The sequence below is a fragment of the Protopterus annectens genome, chromosome 3.part1, assembly GCF_019279795.1.
Source record: "Protopterus annectens isolate FY-2018-M chromosome 3.part1, PAN1.0, whole genome shotgun sequence".
Classification (NCBI taxonomy): domain Eukaryota; kingdom Metazoa; phylum Chordata; order Ceratodontiformes; family Protopteridae; genus Protopterus; species Protopterus annectens.
In genome coordinates, this window is record NC_056732.1 from 19,318,929 (window position 1) to 19,341,831 (window position 22,903).

General features: G+C 40.3%; 1 protein-coding gene across 3 annotated transcripts in view; it reads right to left on the reverse strand.

Moving 5' to 3' along the window:
* The window catches only part of L3MBTL4 (L3MBTL histone methyl-lysine binding protein 4), a 2,903,854-nt gene that overhangs the window by 1,701,197 nt on the left and 1,179,754 nt on the right, over nt 1-22,903 (reverse strand). For all 3 annotated transcript variants that reach the window (XM_044066510.1, XM_044066511.1, XM_044066512.1), the window contains 2 exons: nt 22,536-22,640; nt 22,241-22,376 (listed from right to left, as the gene is read on the reverse strand). In XM_044066510.1, the coding sequence (XP_043922445.1) occupies nt 22,241-22,376; nt 22,536-22,640 (241 nt within the window). The remainder of the gene's footprint in view (nt 1-22,240; nt 22,377-22,535; nt 22,641-22,903) is intronic.

Genomic DNA, 22,903 nt, shown 5'->3' on the forward strand with positions numbered 1-22,903 from the left:
ATATATAAAATTTTTACAACTGACCGCACTGCTGTAAAGCTGCTTGAAAACATTGTTACTGTACTCACAGCACACTACGAGAATATATCAAATTTGTACAACTGATCGCACTGCTGTAAAGCTGCTTGAAAACATGATTACTGTGCTCACAGCACACTACGAGAATATATAACATTTTTACAACTGACCGCACTGCTGTAAAGCTGCTTGAAAACATGATTACTGTGCTCACAGCACACTACGAGAATATATAACATTTTTACAAGTGACCGCACTGCTGTAAAGCTGCTTGAAAACATGATTACTGTGCTCACAGCACACTATGAGAATATATAACATTTTTACAACGGTGCCACTGCTGACAAGATACACAACCTGTGGCCATCAATGAATCGCATAAATAAAATGGTCATAGAGCTCTGACAGGTCATGTTCCCCATCAGACAATGAACAGTTAAAAAAAAATTGTATTTCAAGCCACTCTTCTACTCAGGGTACTGACCAAATGCTCATTATAACCCCTTCAATGAAAACACTGACAGTGTGCAACACAAAATGCTAGACTGTGGCACTAAAGTATCATGAACTAAAGCCACTGGAACCAGTCTTTGAAAGGTTATATTCTGCACTCCTTTGAGGTTTCACTGTGCAGCTTTTAGGTAAACGACAGAGTACTCAGTTATGAATGCATCTTAAACTACAGTTGTAATGTCACAGCTTATCCAATACATTTTTACAACTGACCACACTGCTGTAAAGCTGCTTGAAAACATGACTATTGTGCTCACAGCACACTACGAGAATATATAACATTTTTACAACTGACCGCACTGCTGTAAAGCTGCTTGAAAACATGATTACTGTGCTCACAGCACACTACGAGACTATATAACATTTTTACAACTGACCGCACTGCTGTAAAGCTGCTTGAAAACATGATTACCATCTGCCTCGGCTCCACAAGTTTTGGAACTGACGGTTGTTATTATTGGTAGGAGCTGGTCCCCAGTATTAGAGCCGGTATCTCCTACCCTCAAGTCGCCTATCCTTCAAACAGCACACTACGAGAATATATAACATTTTTACAACTGACCGCACTGCTGTAAAGCTGCTTGAAAACATGACTATTGTGCTCACAGCACACTACGAGAATATATAACATTTTTACAACTGACCGCACTGCTGTAAAGCTGCTTGAAAACATGATTATTGTGCTCACAGCACACTACGAGAATATATAACATTTGTACAACTGACCGCACTGCTGTAAAGATGCTTGAAAACATGACTATTGTGCTCACAGCACACTACGAGAATATATAACATTTGTACAACTGACTGCACTGCTGTAAAGCTGCTTGAAAACATAATTATTGTGCTCACAGCACACTACGAGAATATATAACATTTTTACAACTGACTGCACTGCTGCAAAGCTGCTTGAAAACATGATTATTGTGCTCACAGCACACTACGAGAATATATAACATTTGTACAACTGATCGCACTGCTGTAATGCTGCTTGAAAACATGACTATTGTGCTCACAGCACACTACGAGAATATATAACATTTTTACAACTGACCGCACTGCTGTAAAGCTGCTTGAAAACATGATTATTGTGCTCACAGCACACTACGAGAATATATAACATTTGTACAACTGACCGCACTGTTGTAAAGCTGCTTGAAAACATGATTATTGTGCTCACAGCACACTATGAGAATATATAACATTTTTACAAGTGACCGCACTGCTATAAATCTGCTTGAAAAGGATTATTGTGCTCACAGCACACTACGAGAATATATAACATTTTTACAACTGACCGCACTGCTGTAAAGCTGCTTGAAAACATGATTACTGTGCTCACAGCACACTACGAGACTATATAACATTTTTACAACTGACCGCACTGCTGTAAAGCTGCTTGAAAACATGATTACTGTGCTCACAGCACACTACGAGAATATATAACATTTTTACAACTGACCGCACTGCTGTAAAGCTCTTTGAAAACATGACTATTATGCTCACAGCACAGTACGAGAATATATAACATTTTTACAACTGACCGCACTGCTGTAAAGCTGCTTGAAAACATGATTACTGTGCTCACAGCACACTACGAGAATATATAACATTTTTACAACTGACCGCACTGCTGTAAAGCTCTTTGAAAACATGACTATTATGCTCACAGCACACTACGAGAATATATAACATTTTTACAACTGACTGCACTGCTGCAAAGCTGCTTGAAAACATGATTACTGTGCTCACAGCACACTACGAGAATATATAACATTTGTACAACTGATCGCACTGCTGTAAAGCTGCTTGAAAACATGATTACTGTGCTCACAGCACACTATGAGAATATATAACATTTTTACAACTGACTGCACTGCTGTAAAGATGCTTGAAAACATGATTATTGTGCTCACAGCACACTACGAGAATATATAACATTTTTACAAGTGACCGCACTGCTGTAAATCTGCTTGAAAAAGGATTATTGTGCTCACAGCACACTACGAGAATATATAACATTTTTACAACTGACCGCACAGCTGTAAAGCTGTTTGAAAACATGATTACTGTGCTCACAGCACACTACGAGACTATATAACATTTTTACAACTGACCGCACTGCTGTAAAGCTGCTTGAAAACATGATTACTGTGCTCACAGCACACTACGAGAATATATAACATTTTTACAACTGACCGCACTGCTGTAAAGCTGCTTGAAAACATGACTATTGTGCTCACAGCACACTACGAGAATATATAACATTTTTACAACTGACCGCACTGCTGTAAAGCTGCTTGAAAACATGATTATTGTGCTCACAGCACACTACGAGAATATATAACATTTGTACAACTCACCGCACTGCTGTAAAGATGCTTGAAAACATGACTATTGTGCTCACAGCACACTACGAGAATATATAACATTTGTACAACTGACCGCACTGCTGTAAAGCTGCTTGAAAACATGATTATTGTGCTCACAGCACACTATGAGAATATATAACATTTTTACAACTGACTGCACTGCTGTAAAGATGCTTGAAAACATGATTATTGTGCTCACAGCACACTACGAGAATATATAACATTTTTACAACTGACCGCACTGCTGTAAAGCTGCTTGAAAACATGATTATTGTGCTCACAGCACACTACGAGAATATATAACATTTTTTCAACTGACCGCACTGCTGTAAAGCTGCTTGAAAACATGATTATTGTGCTCACAGCACACTACGAGAATATATATTTGTCCTGATGAAATATACAGGAGTTTTACTTCCGCTGTATTGACAACTCAGTTAAGTATCTTAGGCAATTATTTTACGTAATATATTGAGCAGAAGTTCGCCACAGTACCCACAATGAAAACCAAGTACCATGCAAAATATCACACTGGCAGTAAAGGCAGATGAACTCAAGCCAAAGGCTCCATCTCTGTCTGCCTTTCTGATTACTATAAAACTGTCAGGTCACTACATGGTATTTGACTACAAAACACATTTAGGACTTCAGTTCTAAACTCGAGAGTTTCCAATGCAGCATGCTTCGGAATTTGACTAAACAGAGTCACCTGCTAGAAAACGTGGCACTGTAGCCACAGTATCTTCCAACTAAAAACTATATATTTTCCAGAAAAAATATCTGATTTTCACTTCTGAGGCTCTGCAACTTTATTACACATGTATCCTGGGCATTAGTTTACTCAGCCTTTTCAGCAGAGGTCATACAGCCCCCAATCTATGAAAACAAACCAGCTACAGACTATGACAACAAAAGCTCTCTGAAGCTCTGACTTCACTAGCAGTATATAAGAAGGCACATGTCAAATGATTGGAGAGAGCTCACAATATAAATTATGGGACCTGTAAAAGGATACTTCAGTACACAACATACACTTGCTGTCCCAATGAACGGTGCCACTGCTGACAAGATACACAACCTGTGGCCATCAATGAATCGCATAAATAAAATGGTCATAGAGGTCTGACAGGTCATGTTCCCCCATCAGACAATGAACGGTGCCACTGCTGACAAGATACACGACCTCTGGCCATCAATGAATCGCATAAATAAAATGGTCATAGAGCTCTGACAGGTGATGTTCCCCCATCAGACAATGAACGGTGCCACTGCTGACAAGATACACAACCTCTGGCCATCAATGAATCGCATAAATAAAATGGTCATAGAGCTCTGACAGGTGATGTTCCCCCCATCTGACAATGAACGGTGCCACTGCTGGCAAGATACACAACCACTGGCCATCAATGAATCACATAAATAAAATGGTCATAGAGCTCTGAAAGGTCATGTTTCCCCATCAGACAATGAACGGTGCCACTGCTGACAAGATACACAACCTGTGGCCATCAATGAATCGCATAAATAAAATGGTCATAGAGCTCTGACAGGTCATGTTCCCCATCAGACAATGAACGGTGCCACTGCTGACAAGATACATAACCTGTGGCCATCAATGAATCTCATAAATAAAATGGTCATAGAGCTCTGACAGATGATGTTCCCCTATCAGACAATGAACGGTGTCACTTCTGACAAGATACACAACCTCTGGCCATCAATGAATCGCATAAATAAAATGGTCATAGAGCTCTGACAGGTCATGTTCCCCCATCAGACTATGAACGGTGCCACTGCTGACAAGATACACAACCTCTGGCCATCAATGAATCACATAAATAAAATGGTCATAGAGCTCTGACAGGTCATGTTCCCCCATCAGACAATGAACGGTGCCACTGCTGACAAGATACACGACCTCTGGCTATCAATGAATCGCATAAATAAAATGGTCATAGAGCTCTGACAGGTGATGTTCCCCCATCAGACTATATAGAAGTGATCCCGAAAATGAATAAACACATCACCTGCCCCCACCCTTTTGGAAACCAAACCTTGTGCTGAACTATGACATCACAAGTCCTCTGAAGCACTGTCATTGTTACCTGTATATGAGGCCATATATCAGTTCACCGAAGACAGCTCAAAAAGAGGACTTGTAATAAGGTGCACTGGTATAAAACACTGACATATTGCCCCCAGAATATTCTGCCTCTTCTGAGGGGATACATTACCTTTGACTGTGAAGGAATCACAAAAATGGAATGGTCATGTTGCTTTATGAAAAACACTGTTACCCCCCAACATCACATGAATAATCAATCAACAGTTAGCCTATAACAGCTACTTGATTTCATACATCAGCTGTCCACAGCCTTTTTGTCCAGAAGTCAAACAGCACCCAGGTGGACACCAAACACAGTGGCAGACTGTGGCAGCAAAAACCCCTTGAAACACTGGATTCACCACCTGTACCTAAGGGGCAATATGTCAGTTCCACAAAGATAATTCACATAAAAATCATGGACTTCTTATGTGGTAGAAAACACACATTGTTCCAATGTAATGTCCAATTTCTGAGAAGGTACTCTACCTTTGACTGCTGAGGAATCGCATAAATGCAACGACAATATGGCATTTCAACAGTTTGTTCCCCCTAACAAACCATATCAGTAATCAATCAGAAGTGATCCTGTAACTCATGCTTGCTTTCAATATCACCTATCCAACCCTTTTGTGTAGAAGATCAAGGTGGAAAGCAGGCATACTGCCACACTGACTATAAAAGCTCCTGAAATGAAGGATTTGTTAGCAGTGTTTCAGAGACCATATTTCAGCTCCTTGAAGACAACTCATGATAAAAAATTCCTGGACTGCTAGTAAGGTACTTTGGTAAAAAAACACACTATTACTCTCTCAGCAGAATATACCCCTGCTGAGAAGTTACAGTACCTCTGGCTTTGAAGGAATCACAAAAAAATGTAATGGCCATATAGCACTTTAAAAGATACCCCCCCAAAAAAACCCATAAAAGTCAGCCTGTAACTAGCTCTTGCTTTAACACATCCCCCATACATGACACCCACATTCTGTGTACTTGTAAAGTCCGAATGAGAACAAACCATAAAAGTGAGCCTGTAAGTACCTCTTGCTTTAACACATCCCCCATAAATGACACCCACATTCTGTGTATTTGTAAAGTCCGAATGAGAACAAACCATAAAAGTGAGCCTGTAAGTACCTCTTGCTTTAACACATCCCCCATACATGACACCCACATTCTGTGTACTTGTAAAGTCCGAATGAGAACAAACCATAAAAGTGAGCCTGTAAGTACCTCTTGCTTTAACACATCCCCCATACATGACACCCACATTCTGTGTACTTGTAAAGTCCGAATGAGAACAAACCATAAAAGTGAGCCTGTAAGTACCTCTTGCTTTAACACATCCCCCATACATGACACCCACATTCTGTGTACTTGTAAAGTCCGAATGAGAACAAACCATAAAAGTGAGCCTGTAAGTACCTCTTGCTTTAACACATCCCCCATACATGACACCCACATTCTGTGTACTTGTAAAGTCAGAATGCGAACAGAACAGACAGAACAACAGTTACACGACAGGATTTCATCTTGCTGCTGTTGTTAGACACATACACTGACCCAGACAAGCAATATCTTTACTTGACAGTTTTCATTTTTTTACATGCAGCATGCCTTCTCATCCCTTTCCTATAAATACATCCATCTTTTATGTATACCTCTGATGACTGATTGTGTGGACAATTTAAAAAAGTAAGGCACTTTATTTTAACCCCTAGCTCATGAACATGTATGCAATGTATATGTGCTCCCCACACTGGTTATATGTAGCGATTCGGCACAGCACCTTAGCATACTTTCTCTTTCTACCTGTCTCCCCTTGTCCCTTACTGGATTCTGTCAAGTCTGCACTGGTTATTGACAGGGACTGCACTTCCTACTCCCCCATAACCAATATAACCAATCTCTGCGATCACACCATTTGTCATAAAGTTGAGCCAATGTAAGAACATTCACAAATTGCTGCTCCCCCTGCTCACTTCAAGTAAACACTGCCCACACTCCCTCTTCCCCAAACTAGCAATGTCAATGACATTTCACTTCAGCCACAGGGAACATCAACCCAATGCCAATTCCTATAAAAATTAAACTAAAAATAATCAATGTCAGTAAATAAAATAAAGAAAATAAATAACTACAAGTGTATGATGCTGTGAGCAGTGTATACTGTTACCTTTGGCCTACACATCTATTTGGATTCTTGCATGAAAAAAGTAAGTAAAAGAATCACAATATAATGTACTGAAACCTGGACCTTTCAGGTACTATGCTCTGTTCCCCACAGCCCCCAACCAAGCCACAACAATGATCACTTGGCTGTGACCATCATACCTGCCTTTTATTTTCCTGTGCCAACTATCCCCCAAAAAGATAAACACTTCTGGATCATAGGTAATAACCAAAAGTGGTAAAAATAAAAAGTAGCCACAACATTGTAGATGAAGTTACTGCTGCAGGATAAATTACTCTGCTTTGACCTTAACACACAGCTCATTAAGAAAAAAAACATAAACGTAGCACTTAGGAACTAAGTTAGGTGACGAAAAGGTCCATAATTACTGTCAAAGTTCAAACATTCTTACTCTGTTATGTACTTAGAAACTGGCTACAATAATAGGTTTTACTTTACAATCCATTCTTCTGAAGAGCATGCAGTCTGTAACTCAAAGGTTGTTACTGTCAGCAATCCTCATCAATTTAACTGAAAAGTTACAGCAAGATCCAGCTTTAATGCAGCCATCTATAAAACCTACCACAGCCCACACCTTACAAATGGAACAATCCAAAGGAGGCAGCAGTGTACACACTGAAACAGCTAATAAAAATATTTTCTAACCTGTTTCATGTATAAAAGATAACAAAAACACAGCGAGCTGAACGACTACTGTCTTTCTAAAACAAAGGTGATTAAACTGAATGTCTCCATCTTCCCTACCTCTGAACTTGTTGGTAACGAATTCTGCACAATGCTAAAAGCAGAGGGACAAAGGCCCACAAACAGAAACAACGTTTAAATATTACTCAAATTCTCTTAAACACTTAAAAGAAATGGTTTCAACATGCATTTTTTGGACAATAAACAGTGTGGAAACCCTAATGACCAGCATTATTGACTAATTGCAATCCTCAGTGACCTACCAGGAAAAAAAACAAGAATTTTATTAAGGACAAGGCAAAAATATGACGCAACAACAAGGGGTGAAGCTAAAAATTTATAAAGTGTACACAATGGAGCCATACTGCCCTGCCCCCACCGTAAAGGGTATAAGTTATACTATAGCACTGAATTACATTTTTACAACCATACTGTACCTCTCTCCAGATGAAATTTATAAGCCACAATTTAGCAGTGCAGAACATTATCTCTCTGGTCACATGACACAGACTGGTGTTGGGTTACAGTGCTGAGAACATGATCTCTCTGGTCACATGACACAGACTGGTGTTGGGTTACAGTGCTGAGAACATTATCTCTCTGGTCACATGGCACAGACTGGCGTTTGGTTACAGTGTTGAGGATATTATCTCTCTGGTCACATGACACAGACTGGTGGGATACAGTGCTGAGAACATTATCTCTCTGGTCACATGACACAGACTGGTGTTGGGTTACAGTGCTGAGAACATTATCTCTCTGGTCACATGGCACAGACTGGCGTTTGGTTACAGTGTTGAGAACATTATCTCTCTGGTCACATGGCACAGATGGTGTTGGGTTACAGTGTTGAGGACATTATCCCTCTGGTCACATGGCACAGACTGGTGTTGGGTTACAGTGTTGAGAAGATTATCTCTCTGGTCACATGACACAGACTGGTGTTGGGTTACAGTGCTGAGAACATTATCTCTCTGGTCACATGGCACAGACTGGCATTTGGTTACAATGCTGCACTGTAACAACTCTCTGTAGAACAGAAAGAAGCCCTTCATTTTCAAGGCAGTACCGTAACAAGCCTCTATGTTGTGTCCATGGCAGCCAGTCTTACAGATGTCCATTGACACCAGTGCTGACAATGAGCATCAAGTTTCTGTGCCAAATCACAAAAGCCAGTCTCACAGATGTCCACTGAGAGCTGGGGTGTCAATCAGCACCAACTGTCTCTGCCAAATCACAGTAGCCAACCTCACAGATGTCCACTGACACCAGTGCTGACAATGAGCACCAAGTTTCTGTGCCACATCACAGCAGCCAGTTGCACAGATGTCCACTGACACCAGAGCTGGCAATCGGCACCAAGTGTCTTTCAAATCACAGCAGCCAATCTCACATATGTCCACTGACAGCTGGGGTGGTACTCAGCACCAAATGTCTGTGCCAAATCACAGCAGCCAGTCTCACAGATGCCCACTCACACCAGAGGTGGCAATCAGCACCAAGTGTCTGTGCCAAATGACAGCAGCCGCTCTCACAGATCTCCCCTGACACCAGAGCTGGCAATCAGCACCAAGTATCTGTGCCACATCATGGCAGACAGTCTTACAGATGTCCAATGAAACCAAAGCTGGCAATTAGCATGAAGTGTCTGTGTTACATCATGGCAGCCAGTCTCACAGGTGTCCACTGACAACTGTGCTGGTAACCAGAGTGACAATGTGAGGTATTGCCAGCTATGTCAGGAGAAGTAGGGCAGGAGATGTGTAACATATGCCAACATAGGTAGTTGGAATTCTGTAAAGAATTATATGTCATTTGTATATCAAACTGATTTGTACAGATGCCTGTGCTGAAAATGTATTTGTAAAGTTGACTGCGTTAAAAATGTATCAACAGTGTGTCCTGCTGGACAGAAAAGAAATATAACTTTATATGAGACTGTACTATTGTAAATAGGATACTGGAAGAGAAGGGGTTAATCGCAGTCCAGCTAACTTTGAAAAATAGTAAGAAAATAAACTAATTAACTTAGGCCATAAAGATTCTCTCTTACAGTTCTGAATGCAGATGAAATGTTTGCACCAGAGAATATTATTACCTCCTGTAGGAAGAGTGGAATTGTTTATTGTTTACAGCTTCCAGATGCTATAACACATCTCAGCAAAGGTCTATATTTGTGTATGGTGACACATATGTGCTAAACTCTGGTTCAGTTTCTAGCAATGCAGCTAACATGGGAACCAGAAATCAAATGACCAGATGTATGTGATGTCATTCTGTAATCCAAGACAAAAATTATGTTTTAACACCATGTGACAGACAAGTCTCACAGCAGTCTTTTTGTAACCTGACAAAGAAAGATCTCTCACCTACTTCATCTTGCCTTGGTCTAGTAAGCAATCAGGGAATAGTAATTCTTTACATCAGTCAGAAAAATATAGTGGGATTAGCTAAGTACTGTTTTTCTGTATTAGTGTGAATATATTCATTTGTGTTATTTTAATATTTCCCGTGATTGGAACTCTATTGTAGATAGATATTTAGTATTTACATGTTCTTTTATTAGTTATTACTAAATATATTTAAACCTTTCATTGTGGCTGGTCCTTTAGAGAATATTTTAATCTCAGAGTACCCACATCTATGCGATGACTCTGTAGCCACCCCTGAAAACCATACTGCACTAGTCAAACACTATCATTGGTATTAATATTAATTCCACTCAGTATTAATTGGGTACCGTTGTAATAGCCTTACAGTAGCTGTCTTGTGGTAGTGTAACTTAAAGTCTGAGCAGAAGGGGAGGAAGCTAGTAAATCTGTGCCAGCCTTTCCTAGGTGTGTTTGTGCACAGATCAAATCTTCAAGAGTGTGCGTGTCAGCTGCCTGGAGTAAGGACATGAAGTAATGATTTCACATAGAGGGTGCTGGAGGACTTGGCTTGGACACTCCACTGAGGACTCAACTCTACAGCTGTGCCAGTGGGGAGTCTCATTGGGGCCCTGGAGAGGCAGAGAGATAGAGAGGGAAATCCAGACCACGGACTGTGTGCATTCTGTGTGCTCTTAAGGGAAATCGTGCTTGATGCAGACAGCTGCATCTCTAAATACTGTAGCTATTTTCGTTCCAAGTAAACGTCTTTGATTACTGGCCCAGAGACGGGACTTCACAATCAGCACCAAGTGTCTGTGCCAAATCATAGCAGCCAGTCTCACAGATGTCTACTCACACCAATGATGGCAATCAGCACCAAGTGTCGTGCCACATCCCAGCAGCCAGTCTCACAGATGTCCACTGACACCAGTGTTGGCAAACAGCATCAAGTGTCTGTGTCAAATCACTGCAGTCAGTCCCAGAGTTTCAGCCACCGCAGTGCCAGTGTTCAGCACCAAACCTGTGTGGTACATCATGGTAACTACTTCCACAGGTCCGTTTGCACAAATAACAATATGAAGCAAAAACATGTATCTGTGCCACAACATGGACAGTGGCCCACAAAGTAACCTTTATGCATTGCACTCAGACAATCCAGGCTGTACCATACAGTACATTCCAACACTACCCATGGCTACAGTAACATTAATGCAGATAAAACCAGCACTTGGGATTCAATGACTGTAAAATGACAAACATTAAAACTATGATGAGCTCACAAAATGCAAATGCACAATTTCCAGCACCTTTGCAGCCTCAGCTGTCATTTACACCAAAGAATTTTACTCCAGTCTAACCAGCAGCAAAAATGAAGCTGCTGCAATCGGCAACAAATACACTATTTGGATACAAATACACTACTATGGAATGTAAAAATAAACTATCACAATAGTATGCAACATTAATAAGCTGTATAATAAAATCAAATAGAAACTAATTAAGGCTTATAATAAATTGAACTATACCCACATTAAAGATTCTGTAAAAACAGTTCTGTAAACATCTAAGTTGCCATAAAGACCACCAAAGAGTAATACAAATGAAAATTAGCATCCATAGTTAAAGATAAGAAATCCTTCAATTACTATAACTATTCAACGTAAGCATAGCCACAAGGTATGTTCCTGCTTAATGCATTGAAAACGACCATTGTTATGACCTCCTATAAATGGACCCCACCTCAGATCCCAGGAACTCCAGACCCATCAGTCTAATAAAGTCTGTAAAGCCATGCAATGTATTAAGTCATATCTGATTTCCTAAGCTCCAACTTAAAAAATAATGTTCTAAATCCACAATAATAGTGTTTTGTCACAAGGGGATCATGGCTATCTGAGTTAGGAAAGTTGCTGGAGCTGTAGACAGCAGACATGCAGTTCATACATTATTTGGATTTAGCAGACCTTTGACTTGGTTACCTCAATGGTATTCCAACAGGAACTGGAGTTTTTTTTTTTTTTTTTTTTTTTTTTAATTGTGGCAAGAAGCCACATTAAAGCTGTGGGCAGTGATAACAGTAAACGCTACCCACAGCAGACTATGCATTTTTTTTTAATTTTAGCACAATTGACTGGGGGGTAGGTAGGTTCACAGTATACTGCTCAACTTCATTCCCCAACACTTGCAGACATAGCCAAAAATAGCAGGGGGACAAAATCTGGGAGCATTTTAACTATTAATCTAACTTACTTAAAAAAGTTAATACAGCAACAGCTTAAGTGCATCAACACACATTGCCTGAATAATAAGTATGAAACTCTTAATATCTAGCTTTACTGATTCAGCTGTAATAATAACTTACTAGAAAATCAGGGACAGAGCAAAAATCAGATACAGCCGAGTGGTACTGTTCCCTGAATAGTAAAACCACAGCAAACACTGAATCCGAAAATTCAGAAAAATGAATTCAAGATAGAAAAACAATACCAGGCTCCGTTCCACTCGTTTATTGCACTTTAGCGGCTCGGCCAAACAGCCTTCAAGAAGTGATACGCAATACATAAAAAAATCTTCCCTATATACAAACCCACAGTTAATTAATTATCCAATTATGCAATAAAACAATGAAATAAAACACTTCCAGTCCACAAAGGCGGTGCCTCTACGGACCCTGGTAATTACCGCCCCATAAGCTTAACAAGCCTGGTCTGCAAAGCTATGGAGAGGATCATAATGGAACTCATAAACAAGGACATAGGGGACTTGCAGACCTTGGACCCAACCCAGTTTGGCTTTGTCAAGGGCAGATCTTGCCTTTTGAACTTGGTTGACTTCTTCGAAACAGTTACCAAGGCCATTGATGAGGGAAAGGCAGTCCATACAGCCTACCTTGACCTTGCAAAAGCTTTCGACACAATACCCCACTCGGGTATCATAGAGAAACTTACCAGCTTAAATGTAAACCCATATGTCACAAGATGGGTTGCATACTGGCTAAAGGACAGAACCCACAGGGTTAGAGTTGCTGGAGCCATGTCAGACTCCAAGCCGGTTACAAGTGGTGTCCCACAGGGCTCAGTCTTTGGCCCCCTATTGTTCGGCATCTACTTCTCAGAAGTACAGGCAAACATAGGAGGACTATGGCTGACAATGTTTGCGGATGACTGCAAACTGGGTGCCATAGTGGATAGTACATCGGACAGAGACATCCTTCAGAGGGGTCTCAAGGAAACTGATAGCTGGTGCCAGAGCCATGGCCTGAAGTTAAAGGCAAAAAAGTGTATAGTCATACCCTTCGGGAAAAACAAGGTAACCCCAAGCTACCATATAGATGGCAACCCACTAAGCACAAAGGAGGTTATCAGGGACCTGGGTACCCAGGTTGACAGTGGCCTCTCGTTTGACACTCACATTGCTAAAGTGGTTCGAAAGACCTTCTACATTGCCCATCTGATCATGAAGGGATTCACATCCAGATCAAGTGAGGTCATTGTTCCCCTGTACTCTTCACTTATCAGACCAATGATCGAGTACAATGCCCCATTCTGGATGCATCTCACCCGACACCTGCAGCAATTGGAGAGACCCCAAAAGTTCCTCACCAAAAGGATAAAGGGACTCCAAAACCTGTCATATACTGCCAGACTGAAGAAACTCCAACTCTGTTCAGTTGCATACCGTCTGCTCAGAGGTGACCTGTGCCTGACATACAAGGCCATGACCAACCCGGAATTAATGGACATGCTCCACCTCAAAAAATCCAAATCCACCAGAACCACTAGAGCAAGTGACTTAAACCTTATCACGGATATAAATAGGACGTGCTGGAGGGATAGATTTATCACCCAGAGACTCCCCATGCTGTGGAATAAAATCCCGGTCCATGTGAGGCAGAGCACCTCGCTGGCTCTGTTCAAGAGAAATCTTGACCGGTGGATGGGAGATCGTTGGTTTACCCCGGGAATCATCTCTGTGTCACTGCTGGACAGAGGCACAACAAACTAATGGCCACATTATTTCTAACATAAGGGGTGGCGTAAGCCACATAACTTTGGGCTAGGCTTATAAATGCCTTAGGGCAGATAGCCTAGTATAAACCTATGAACCTATGAACCTATGAACTCTAAATTAAGTCCTTCTGGAAAAAGAGTGTTATACTTTAAAATGTATATTGTTTCTTTTGTTAGCAGCATGTTTTTTTAACAGACCTTCGTCTCCAGTTGTGGTCACCATTATGTTTTTCAAAGAAGTGCATAGCTATATAGCTTTCTTCTTTTTTACATCTCTAATGTGCTCCTGCAACCACACCTTAAACCTTCTTTTAGTTTGTCCGATATAGTATAGGTTGTGGGGACACCTCTGACAATAAATAATGCCTTCTGTATTACATCCATAGTGGCACCTAACAGCAAATTTCTTTTTGTTTATCATAATAAATGTAGACACTGTATGTCTACATACACTGCAACTATTACAGGTCACTGTTCCATTTAATCTTGGAGACATAAAAAGGCTGACGTCAGGTGATATAAAATAAGCTCTAACCAACATATCCTTTAAATTCTGTCCTCTCTTATATGACATATATACTTTCTTATTTATGTTTTTTCGTAGCAAAGCATCTTTTTGTAAAAAATCCCAGTAATTAATAACATCCTTAACTTTATCACTTAAAATATTATATGTAGTTACAAAAATATTTTGTCTTCTTCATTCTTATTAGTTAACGCTACATTTGATTTATTTCCCCTTTTTTGGTAGAACAAATCTTAACTGCCATATTTAAAATTTCTTTATTATATCCCCTTTGTACAAGCATCGCCATTGTTTGTTTAATCTCTTTCTCTAAATCTAAATAATCATTACAAATTCTACAAATCCTCAACAATTCTCCATAAGGAAGAGCTTGAACTGTATATGCTGGATGACAAGTAGTGCCATGCAGAACTTGACTTCCATCCATAAATTTCCGATGAATGGAAGTTTTAATGAACTGATCACTACCCCCACACAAACTTCACTGTTACCCCCACATTGTAATCCATCGAACTGCCGCCCATACTCATTAAAATGCAAGTCCTTTACAAATTCCTGAACATACTGTTTTCCATTCTCACATATAAATATTAAATCAACAAAATATTGAAAATAAGATATAACATATTGCTGGTAAAAAGAGTGTTTATAAACATAATCCATTTCAAATCTTCCCATCAATAAAACTGGCATACATGGGGGCAAAAGATGCTCCCATTGCAGTGCCTTGTAATTGATGGTATATTCCAAAGACATGCATCTGGAGCATTTCTCCCCGGGCCTCCGCTGAAAACAGGCTCTGTGGAACCTAGTCGGACATTCCCGGTCAACAAATGTTAAATAAAAAATAAAAATAAAATTACACTATTAAAACTAAAAAAAATATATTTAAAAGGCAAAATTGCAACATATTTATAACATAACTGCATACTGGAGTATCTTCTAAAAAATACTGTGTAGCTGCTATTCCATCTTTATGTTTAATATTGGTGTACAAGCTTTTTACATCAATAGACACCCAATACATGTTTGGGTTCCACTGCACAGTATCTATTTTCTGAAGGAAGTCAAAGGGGTCCCTCATGTATGACTGAAGTTTTGTCACATAAGGGATTAGAAAGTTATGCAAGATAATACCTGTATTATACAGGAAATATTTAACTGCTAACACTACTGGTGTTCCTGTGGGGCTTTTTTTCATTCTTATGCAGCTTCAGGAGACAAATGAAAGTGGTCATACCTATATTTTCTAAATTACATTCTTTCTTGGCCATTTGATCTGTAATATATCCTAATCGATGTCCCTTATTTAACAGCTGTCTAAATCTTTCTACTGCCCTTAGATAAATTTCCATACTACTTACTTCATACACAGTATTATCCTGTAAATGTTCCATACACATCTGTAGATATTGTGTGTGATGCATCACTACAATTTTATTACCCTTGTCCGCTGGTTTAATAATTAGGTCCTTCCTTTATGCCAAATCCTTTAGAGACTTCCATTCCTGTTTAGTTAAATTGTAACTTATTTCATTCTTCCTTACAAAAAAATCAGTATACAAGTGTTCTACAGCAAATGTTACCATTTCTGTTAAAGTTTTAACACATTTGTTTGTGTAGGGGGGAATAAAAGTACTTTTGAGGCATACATTCTTGTCATTTGCATTGATTTCTAAGTCATCTACATGACACAAACATGAATGAACACTTTCATCGCTCATACGGTCCTTCTCATCAGCATCGTTATTTTCTAATGTATAACAAAATAACATTTAAGATGCAATTTTCGTACCAGCTGAAGAATGTCTTGTTTTATCACATGTAGCCTTGGTATAACAGTCGGGATAAAGTCGGGATCCCACATTTAATACATTCACTTGTTCCTGTGTCAAGGAACAACCTGTTAAATCTACTACACAATTATGAAAAATAAAATCATTGCCATCTACCTCGCTTAGGCATTTGTTTAAAATGGCCATCCATTTGTTGTTGTTGTCCCTGAAATGCTCCTTGCTTCTTATAGGTTCATAGGTTGGTACTAGACTATCGACCCTAGGGCCTCTACAAGCCCAGCCATAACAATTCCCTGGCTATTACTTCCCTGGGCCCCTTTCTAACAGGGCGACTGCCATGATCCTGGGGTTCATTTCCCATCTCCCATCCAATCGTCAAGGTTCTTTTTGAAGAGGGCCAAAGAGGCGCTCAGCTTGACATGTACTAGCAGTCTATTCCAGAGTATGGGGAGTCTCTGGGTCAGGAATCTATCCCTCCAGCATGTTTTGTTCATTGTGATGACCAGGTTTAGATACCTGGAGCGTGTCTCTCTGAGGGATTGGGATTTCTTTACGTGTAGCATGTCCAACAGCTCTGGGTTTAAGCAGAGATCACCTCTGAGCAGGCGATATGTGACAGGGTATAGCTGGAGTTTTTTTTAGACAGTCAGCATTGGGCATCTGCTTTAGGCTTGTGATTCTTTTAGTGAAGTATTTCTGTGGCCTTTCCAGTTGTTGCAGATGTCTTGTGAGGTACATAGCAAACGGGGCGTTGTACTCTATAATGGGTCTAATGAGGGATGAGTACAGTGGGACAATGACCTCCTTTTTTCTGGATGAAAAGCCCTTAGTGATGAGGTGTGCCACGTAGAAGGATTTCCTGACTGTTGTGGCGATGTAGTTATCGAAGGTGAGACCACTGTCCACTTGTGTCCCTACGTCCCTTATCACACTTTCGGTGTTTAGTGTACAGCCACTTAAAGTTCTTCCTCGCTTCATTATTGTTCCAAAAGCATCGTTCATGCATGGCAGTCTCCTGTGCAGCCGGAAGAGGAGGAAACATCCGGCTAGAATTTTCTGAGTCCATCGTATATCCAGCTCCCTCGGAAGCAGCAAAAGAAACAGACTGTTGTTTGCATTTAACTTCATTCATATGTAAACCATTGGATTGTCGACCTAATTTTTTATTGTTGGAGCGCCACAAAAAGGCCCTCCCATTGTTGTAGTCCCGAATATCTCGCTTGACTTTACCCAATTTATCATCAATTTGTTCTTTTTCAAATTTACTTAGCTTATCATGCATGTTTTTAAACACATCAGTCATTTTCATCAACCCTATTTTCCCTAGGATCTCATTATGCATCTTTGTTACTTCTTCCTTTAATTTTTGTTGTTGTATCCAATCCTTTTCGATAAGAATGGTTACCCATTCCATTGCACATTTATGTGCTGCCAATAGCCACCACTCTCTGAACACTTTTTCGATTGGGTCAGCAACGTCACAGGGAGTAGCGGGACTTTTAAAACCTCTTAGTCCCTTGGGTGAGATATCAAGTTCAACATAACTCTGCAGTCCCAATAAATTGAAGTGACACCGTGTCTCTTTAAAAATCAATCTTTCAAAACTTTCTATTAAAGAATGCACCTCTGATGGTAAATTGGAAACATTTATATGTCCATCTTCAGCAAACAGGTTACTAGCCCTTTGCGCTCTTTCTTCAAAAAACTGTTTAACCACATTGTTAGAAGAATTCTCACCCAGCTGTATACCAGAAAGTACTCCCTGATGTCCCCCCTCCATTCCACTGGCCCAGTTAGTTTTTGGGGTTAAAACATCTAACCCCTGAATCGAGGATGATCCATTATAGCCTGAAGCAGAAGTAGAGGCTAAAGATTCTTCACGAAAAACACGGGGAAGGTTGGTAGAAGGATCCGTAGCCATAAACTCCACAGTAAAACCACAGCAAACACGGAATCCGAAAATTCAGAAAAATTAATTCAAGATAGAAAAACAACACCAGGCTCCAGTCCACTCGTTTATTGCACTGTAGCACCTCGGCCAAATAGCCTTCAAGAAGTGATACACAATACATAAAAAACCTTCCCAATATACAAACCCACAGTTAATTAATTATCCAATTATGCAATAAAACAATCAAATAAAACACTTCCAGTCCAACTCTAAATTAAGTCCTTCTGGAAAAAGAGTATTATACTTTAAAATGTATTTTGCTTCTTTTGTTAGCAATATGTTTTTTAACAGACCTTCATCTCCAGTTTTACCAAACACTTTTTCTAGAACAGTGGCCTGCAATAAAGTGTGGTCACCATTCTATTTTTCAAAGAAGTGCATAGCTATAGAGCTTTCAGCTCTATTCTTTTTTACATCTCTAATGTGCTCATGCAACCGCATCTTAAACGTTCTTTTACTTTGTCTGAAACTTAATGTCTAGCTTTATTGATTCAGCTGTAATAATGATTTACTAGAAAATCAGGGACAGAGCAAAAATCAGATACAGCCGAGAGGTACTGTTCCCTGTATACCCTCCCAATTACTTTGCTTAAGAATTCTAGGCATGGTAAAAAACAATGGAGACATCTGAAATATTTTTAAGTATTGCGCTACTTCATTTAAAAATGTAATACAACAGGACTGGCATCAATATACAGTTTCTGAACAATAAGTACTATGAAAGTCTTAATGTCTATCATTATGGATTTGCCTGAAAGCCTCACGGATTTACCAGAAAATAAAAAAAAAAAAACTGAGGGACAGGGGAAGTCTGGCATATTTGGAAAAACTAGATATGAAAGAACAAGGGTACATATGAGCACACACACGCGTGTGCACGTGCACACACACACACACACTAAATATTTACATTTGTAAACACTTGCACTCATGCACTCACACACACATACACACTGGTGGTACACACTCAAACATACATGTAAATACTGGTACTCACGCACTCACACTTACATATACAACACTGGCACTTAACGCACTCACATATACACACTGGCACTTATGCACATACACACTGGCATTCACACACACAAACACATACACACTGGCACTTATGTACTCACACATACACTTACACACTGGCACTCACACATACATGTACACACTGGTACTCAAGCACTCACGTACACTGGCACTTATGCGCTTGCACATACATGTACATACTGGTACACACACACATACACACTGGCATTCATGCACTCACACATACATGTACACACAGGCACTCATACATATATACACTGGCACACTCATACATACATGTACACAGTGGCACTCACACACATACATGTACACATTGGTACTCAAGCACTCACACATACACACTGGCACTTACGCACTCGCACATACACACACACTGGCACTCACACTCACACATACAAACACTGGCACTTACGCACTCACACATTCCTGTACACACTGGCAGTCATGCACTCACACATATACACACTGGCACTTACACATACACATAGATACTAGCACACACACACACACACACACACACACACACATACATGTACACACTGGTACTCAAGCACTTATGCACTTGCACATACACTTACACAATGGCATTCATGCACTCTCACATACACATACACATTAGCACTTATGCACTCACACATACACACTAGCACTTACGCACTCACACATACACATACACACTAGCACTTATGCACTCACACATATTCATACTGATACACACACACACACACACACACACACACACACACACACACACACACACACACACACACACACACACACACACACACGACACCAAAGTCATAATTTCCTGGTCAAAATTTGCTCTTATTCTGTACAGTAACAAAAAATTACACTACATATTCATAGGTTCATACTAGGCTATCTGCCCTAGGACATTTATAAGCCTAGCCAGAGTATGTGTGGCTTTTACCACCCCTTAGGATGAGAATACTATACCCATTAGTTTGCTGTGTCTCTGTCCAGCAGTGACACAGAGATGATTCCCGGGGTAAACCTACGATCTCCCATCCACTCGTCAAGATTTCTCTTGAACAGAGTCAGTGAGGGGCTCTGCCTCACATGGACTGGGATTCTGTTCCATAGTGTAGGGAGTCTCTGGGTGATGAATCTGTTCCTCCAGCACGTCCTATTTATATCCGTGTTGAGGTTTAAGTCTCTTGCTCTCGTGGCTCTGGTGGATTTGGATTTTTTGAGGTGGAGCATGTCCATTAATTCCGGGTTGGACATGGCCTTGTATGTCAGGCACAGATCACCTCTGAGCAGACGGTATGCGACTGAATAGAGCTGGAGTTTCTTCAGTCGGGCAGCGATGACATATGTTTGAGCCCCTTTATCCTTTTGGTGAGGGACTTTAGGGTCTTTCCAACTGCTGCAGGTGTCGGGTAAGGTACATTCGAATGGGGCGTTGTACTCAATCATTGGTCTGATAAGTGAAGAGTACAGGGGTACAATGACCTCTCCTGATCTGGATGTGAATCCCTTCATGATCAGGTGGGCAATGTAGAAGGTCTTCCTAACCACTTTGGCAATGTGAGTGTCAAAAGAGAGGTTACTGTCAACTTGGGTCCCCAGGTCCCTGATAACGTCTTCCGTGTTTAATGGATTACCACCTATGTGGTAATTAGGGGTTACCTTGTTTTTCCCAAAGGGTGTGACTATACATTTTTTGGCATTTAGCTTAAGGCCATGACTCTGGCACCAGTTATCCATTTCTATGAGACCTCTCTGGAGGATGTCTGTGTCTGATGGAGTGTCAATTATGGTGCCCAGTTTGCAGTCATCTGCAAATTTTGTCAGCCACAATCCCCCTATGTTTGCCTGCACTTCAGAAAAATAAATGCCGAACAAGAGGGGGCCCAAGACTGAGCCCTGTGGGACACCGTTCGTGACCGGCTTAGAGTCTGACATGGCACCAGCAACTCTAACCCTGTGGGTTCTGTCCTTGAGCCAGTTTGCAACCCATCTTGTGACATATGGGTTTACATCTAAGCTGGTGAGTTTTTCTATGATGCCCAAGTGGGGTATTGTGTCGAACGCTTTTGCTAGGTCAAGGTAGGCTGTGTGAACTGCCTTACCCTCATCAATTGCCTTAGTGACTGTTTCGAAAAAGCCGACCAAGTTCAAGAGGCAGGATCTGCCCTTGACAAAGCCAAATTGGGTAGGATTCCTACTGACATTTGTGGCATCAACCTGCACTTTTTACAATAAAAAACATGAAATTGTAATGACTGGTATTACAGACTGACTGTAATCTTTAGTGACTTACAAAAAAAATCTAAAATTTTGTGAGGGACAGGGGACAAACTTGAAGCTAAATCAGGCCTGTCCTGCAAACTCAGTTGAGAGGTATGACTTTCCCATGAATGACTCACCAATCATGGTTCTAGCACTGCAACTGCATCTACACAGCCAGCCAATATTGTTGCAGACTGCAAAACACTTAAGTACTGTGTCAGAAAATGAAGAAACAAGTTTTTTTTTTTTTTTTTTTTTTTTTTTTTAGATTATGAGGGCACAGTCGATTTGTCTGTGTGTTCCGGTGCCCTTGTAACATGAATACAAACACCAAAACATATTTAAATACACTATTAAGCATCTATGAAAAATGTTTACTGCATTTAATTTAGCGACATTTTACCTTTTGGAGGATGTAATGTATGTCCAGTCTGATCACACCATCCCACAGGATGAATATCTGGTGAACTGGCATTTACCCAGAAGTCATAACAATCAGGATAACCATCAAAATGAAGTCTAAGACGAAATCCACGGACCTTATAGAAAAGGGAAACCACAATACTCAGTTTTATTAGAAATCTAATTCTGTAAAGGAGCTTACTGCTTAAGATGATTATACACTACAAATGCATTTATGTGGCCTTAATTAGCACAGCCTACTTTACAAGAAACTGGTGAGAATGGATCGACCTTACCTCAGCCACAGACAGCACACAGAACATTGACGGATGATGTGGGTCAGTTCCTTCTAACTTCATGCCTATTTCAAACCCATTTTTGGTATCTGGAAATGACTGTTCCTAACAAAAGAAATAACACAAGAGTTACTGAAAAGACCAGGAACAGTAACTCAATAACTATCAAGGATTTGTGGACAGACAAGGAGATCATTTAGCGTACATATGAATTACAACTAAGCAGTCAGCAATTACATATACAGCAGTTTGACTTCAGTGATAAGGTTCATTGCTCTTACTGCTTGAGAATGATGGACTGTACTGATGTACATCAAACACTATATCACTAGGTGGCTCAGTGCTCTTACTGCTTGAGAATGATGGAC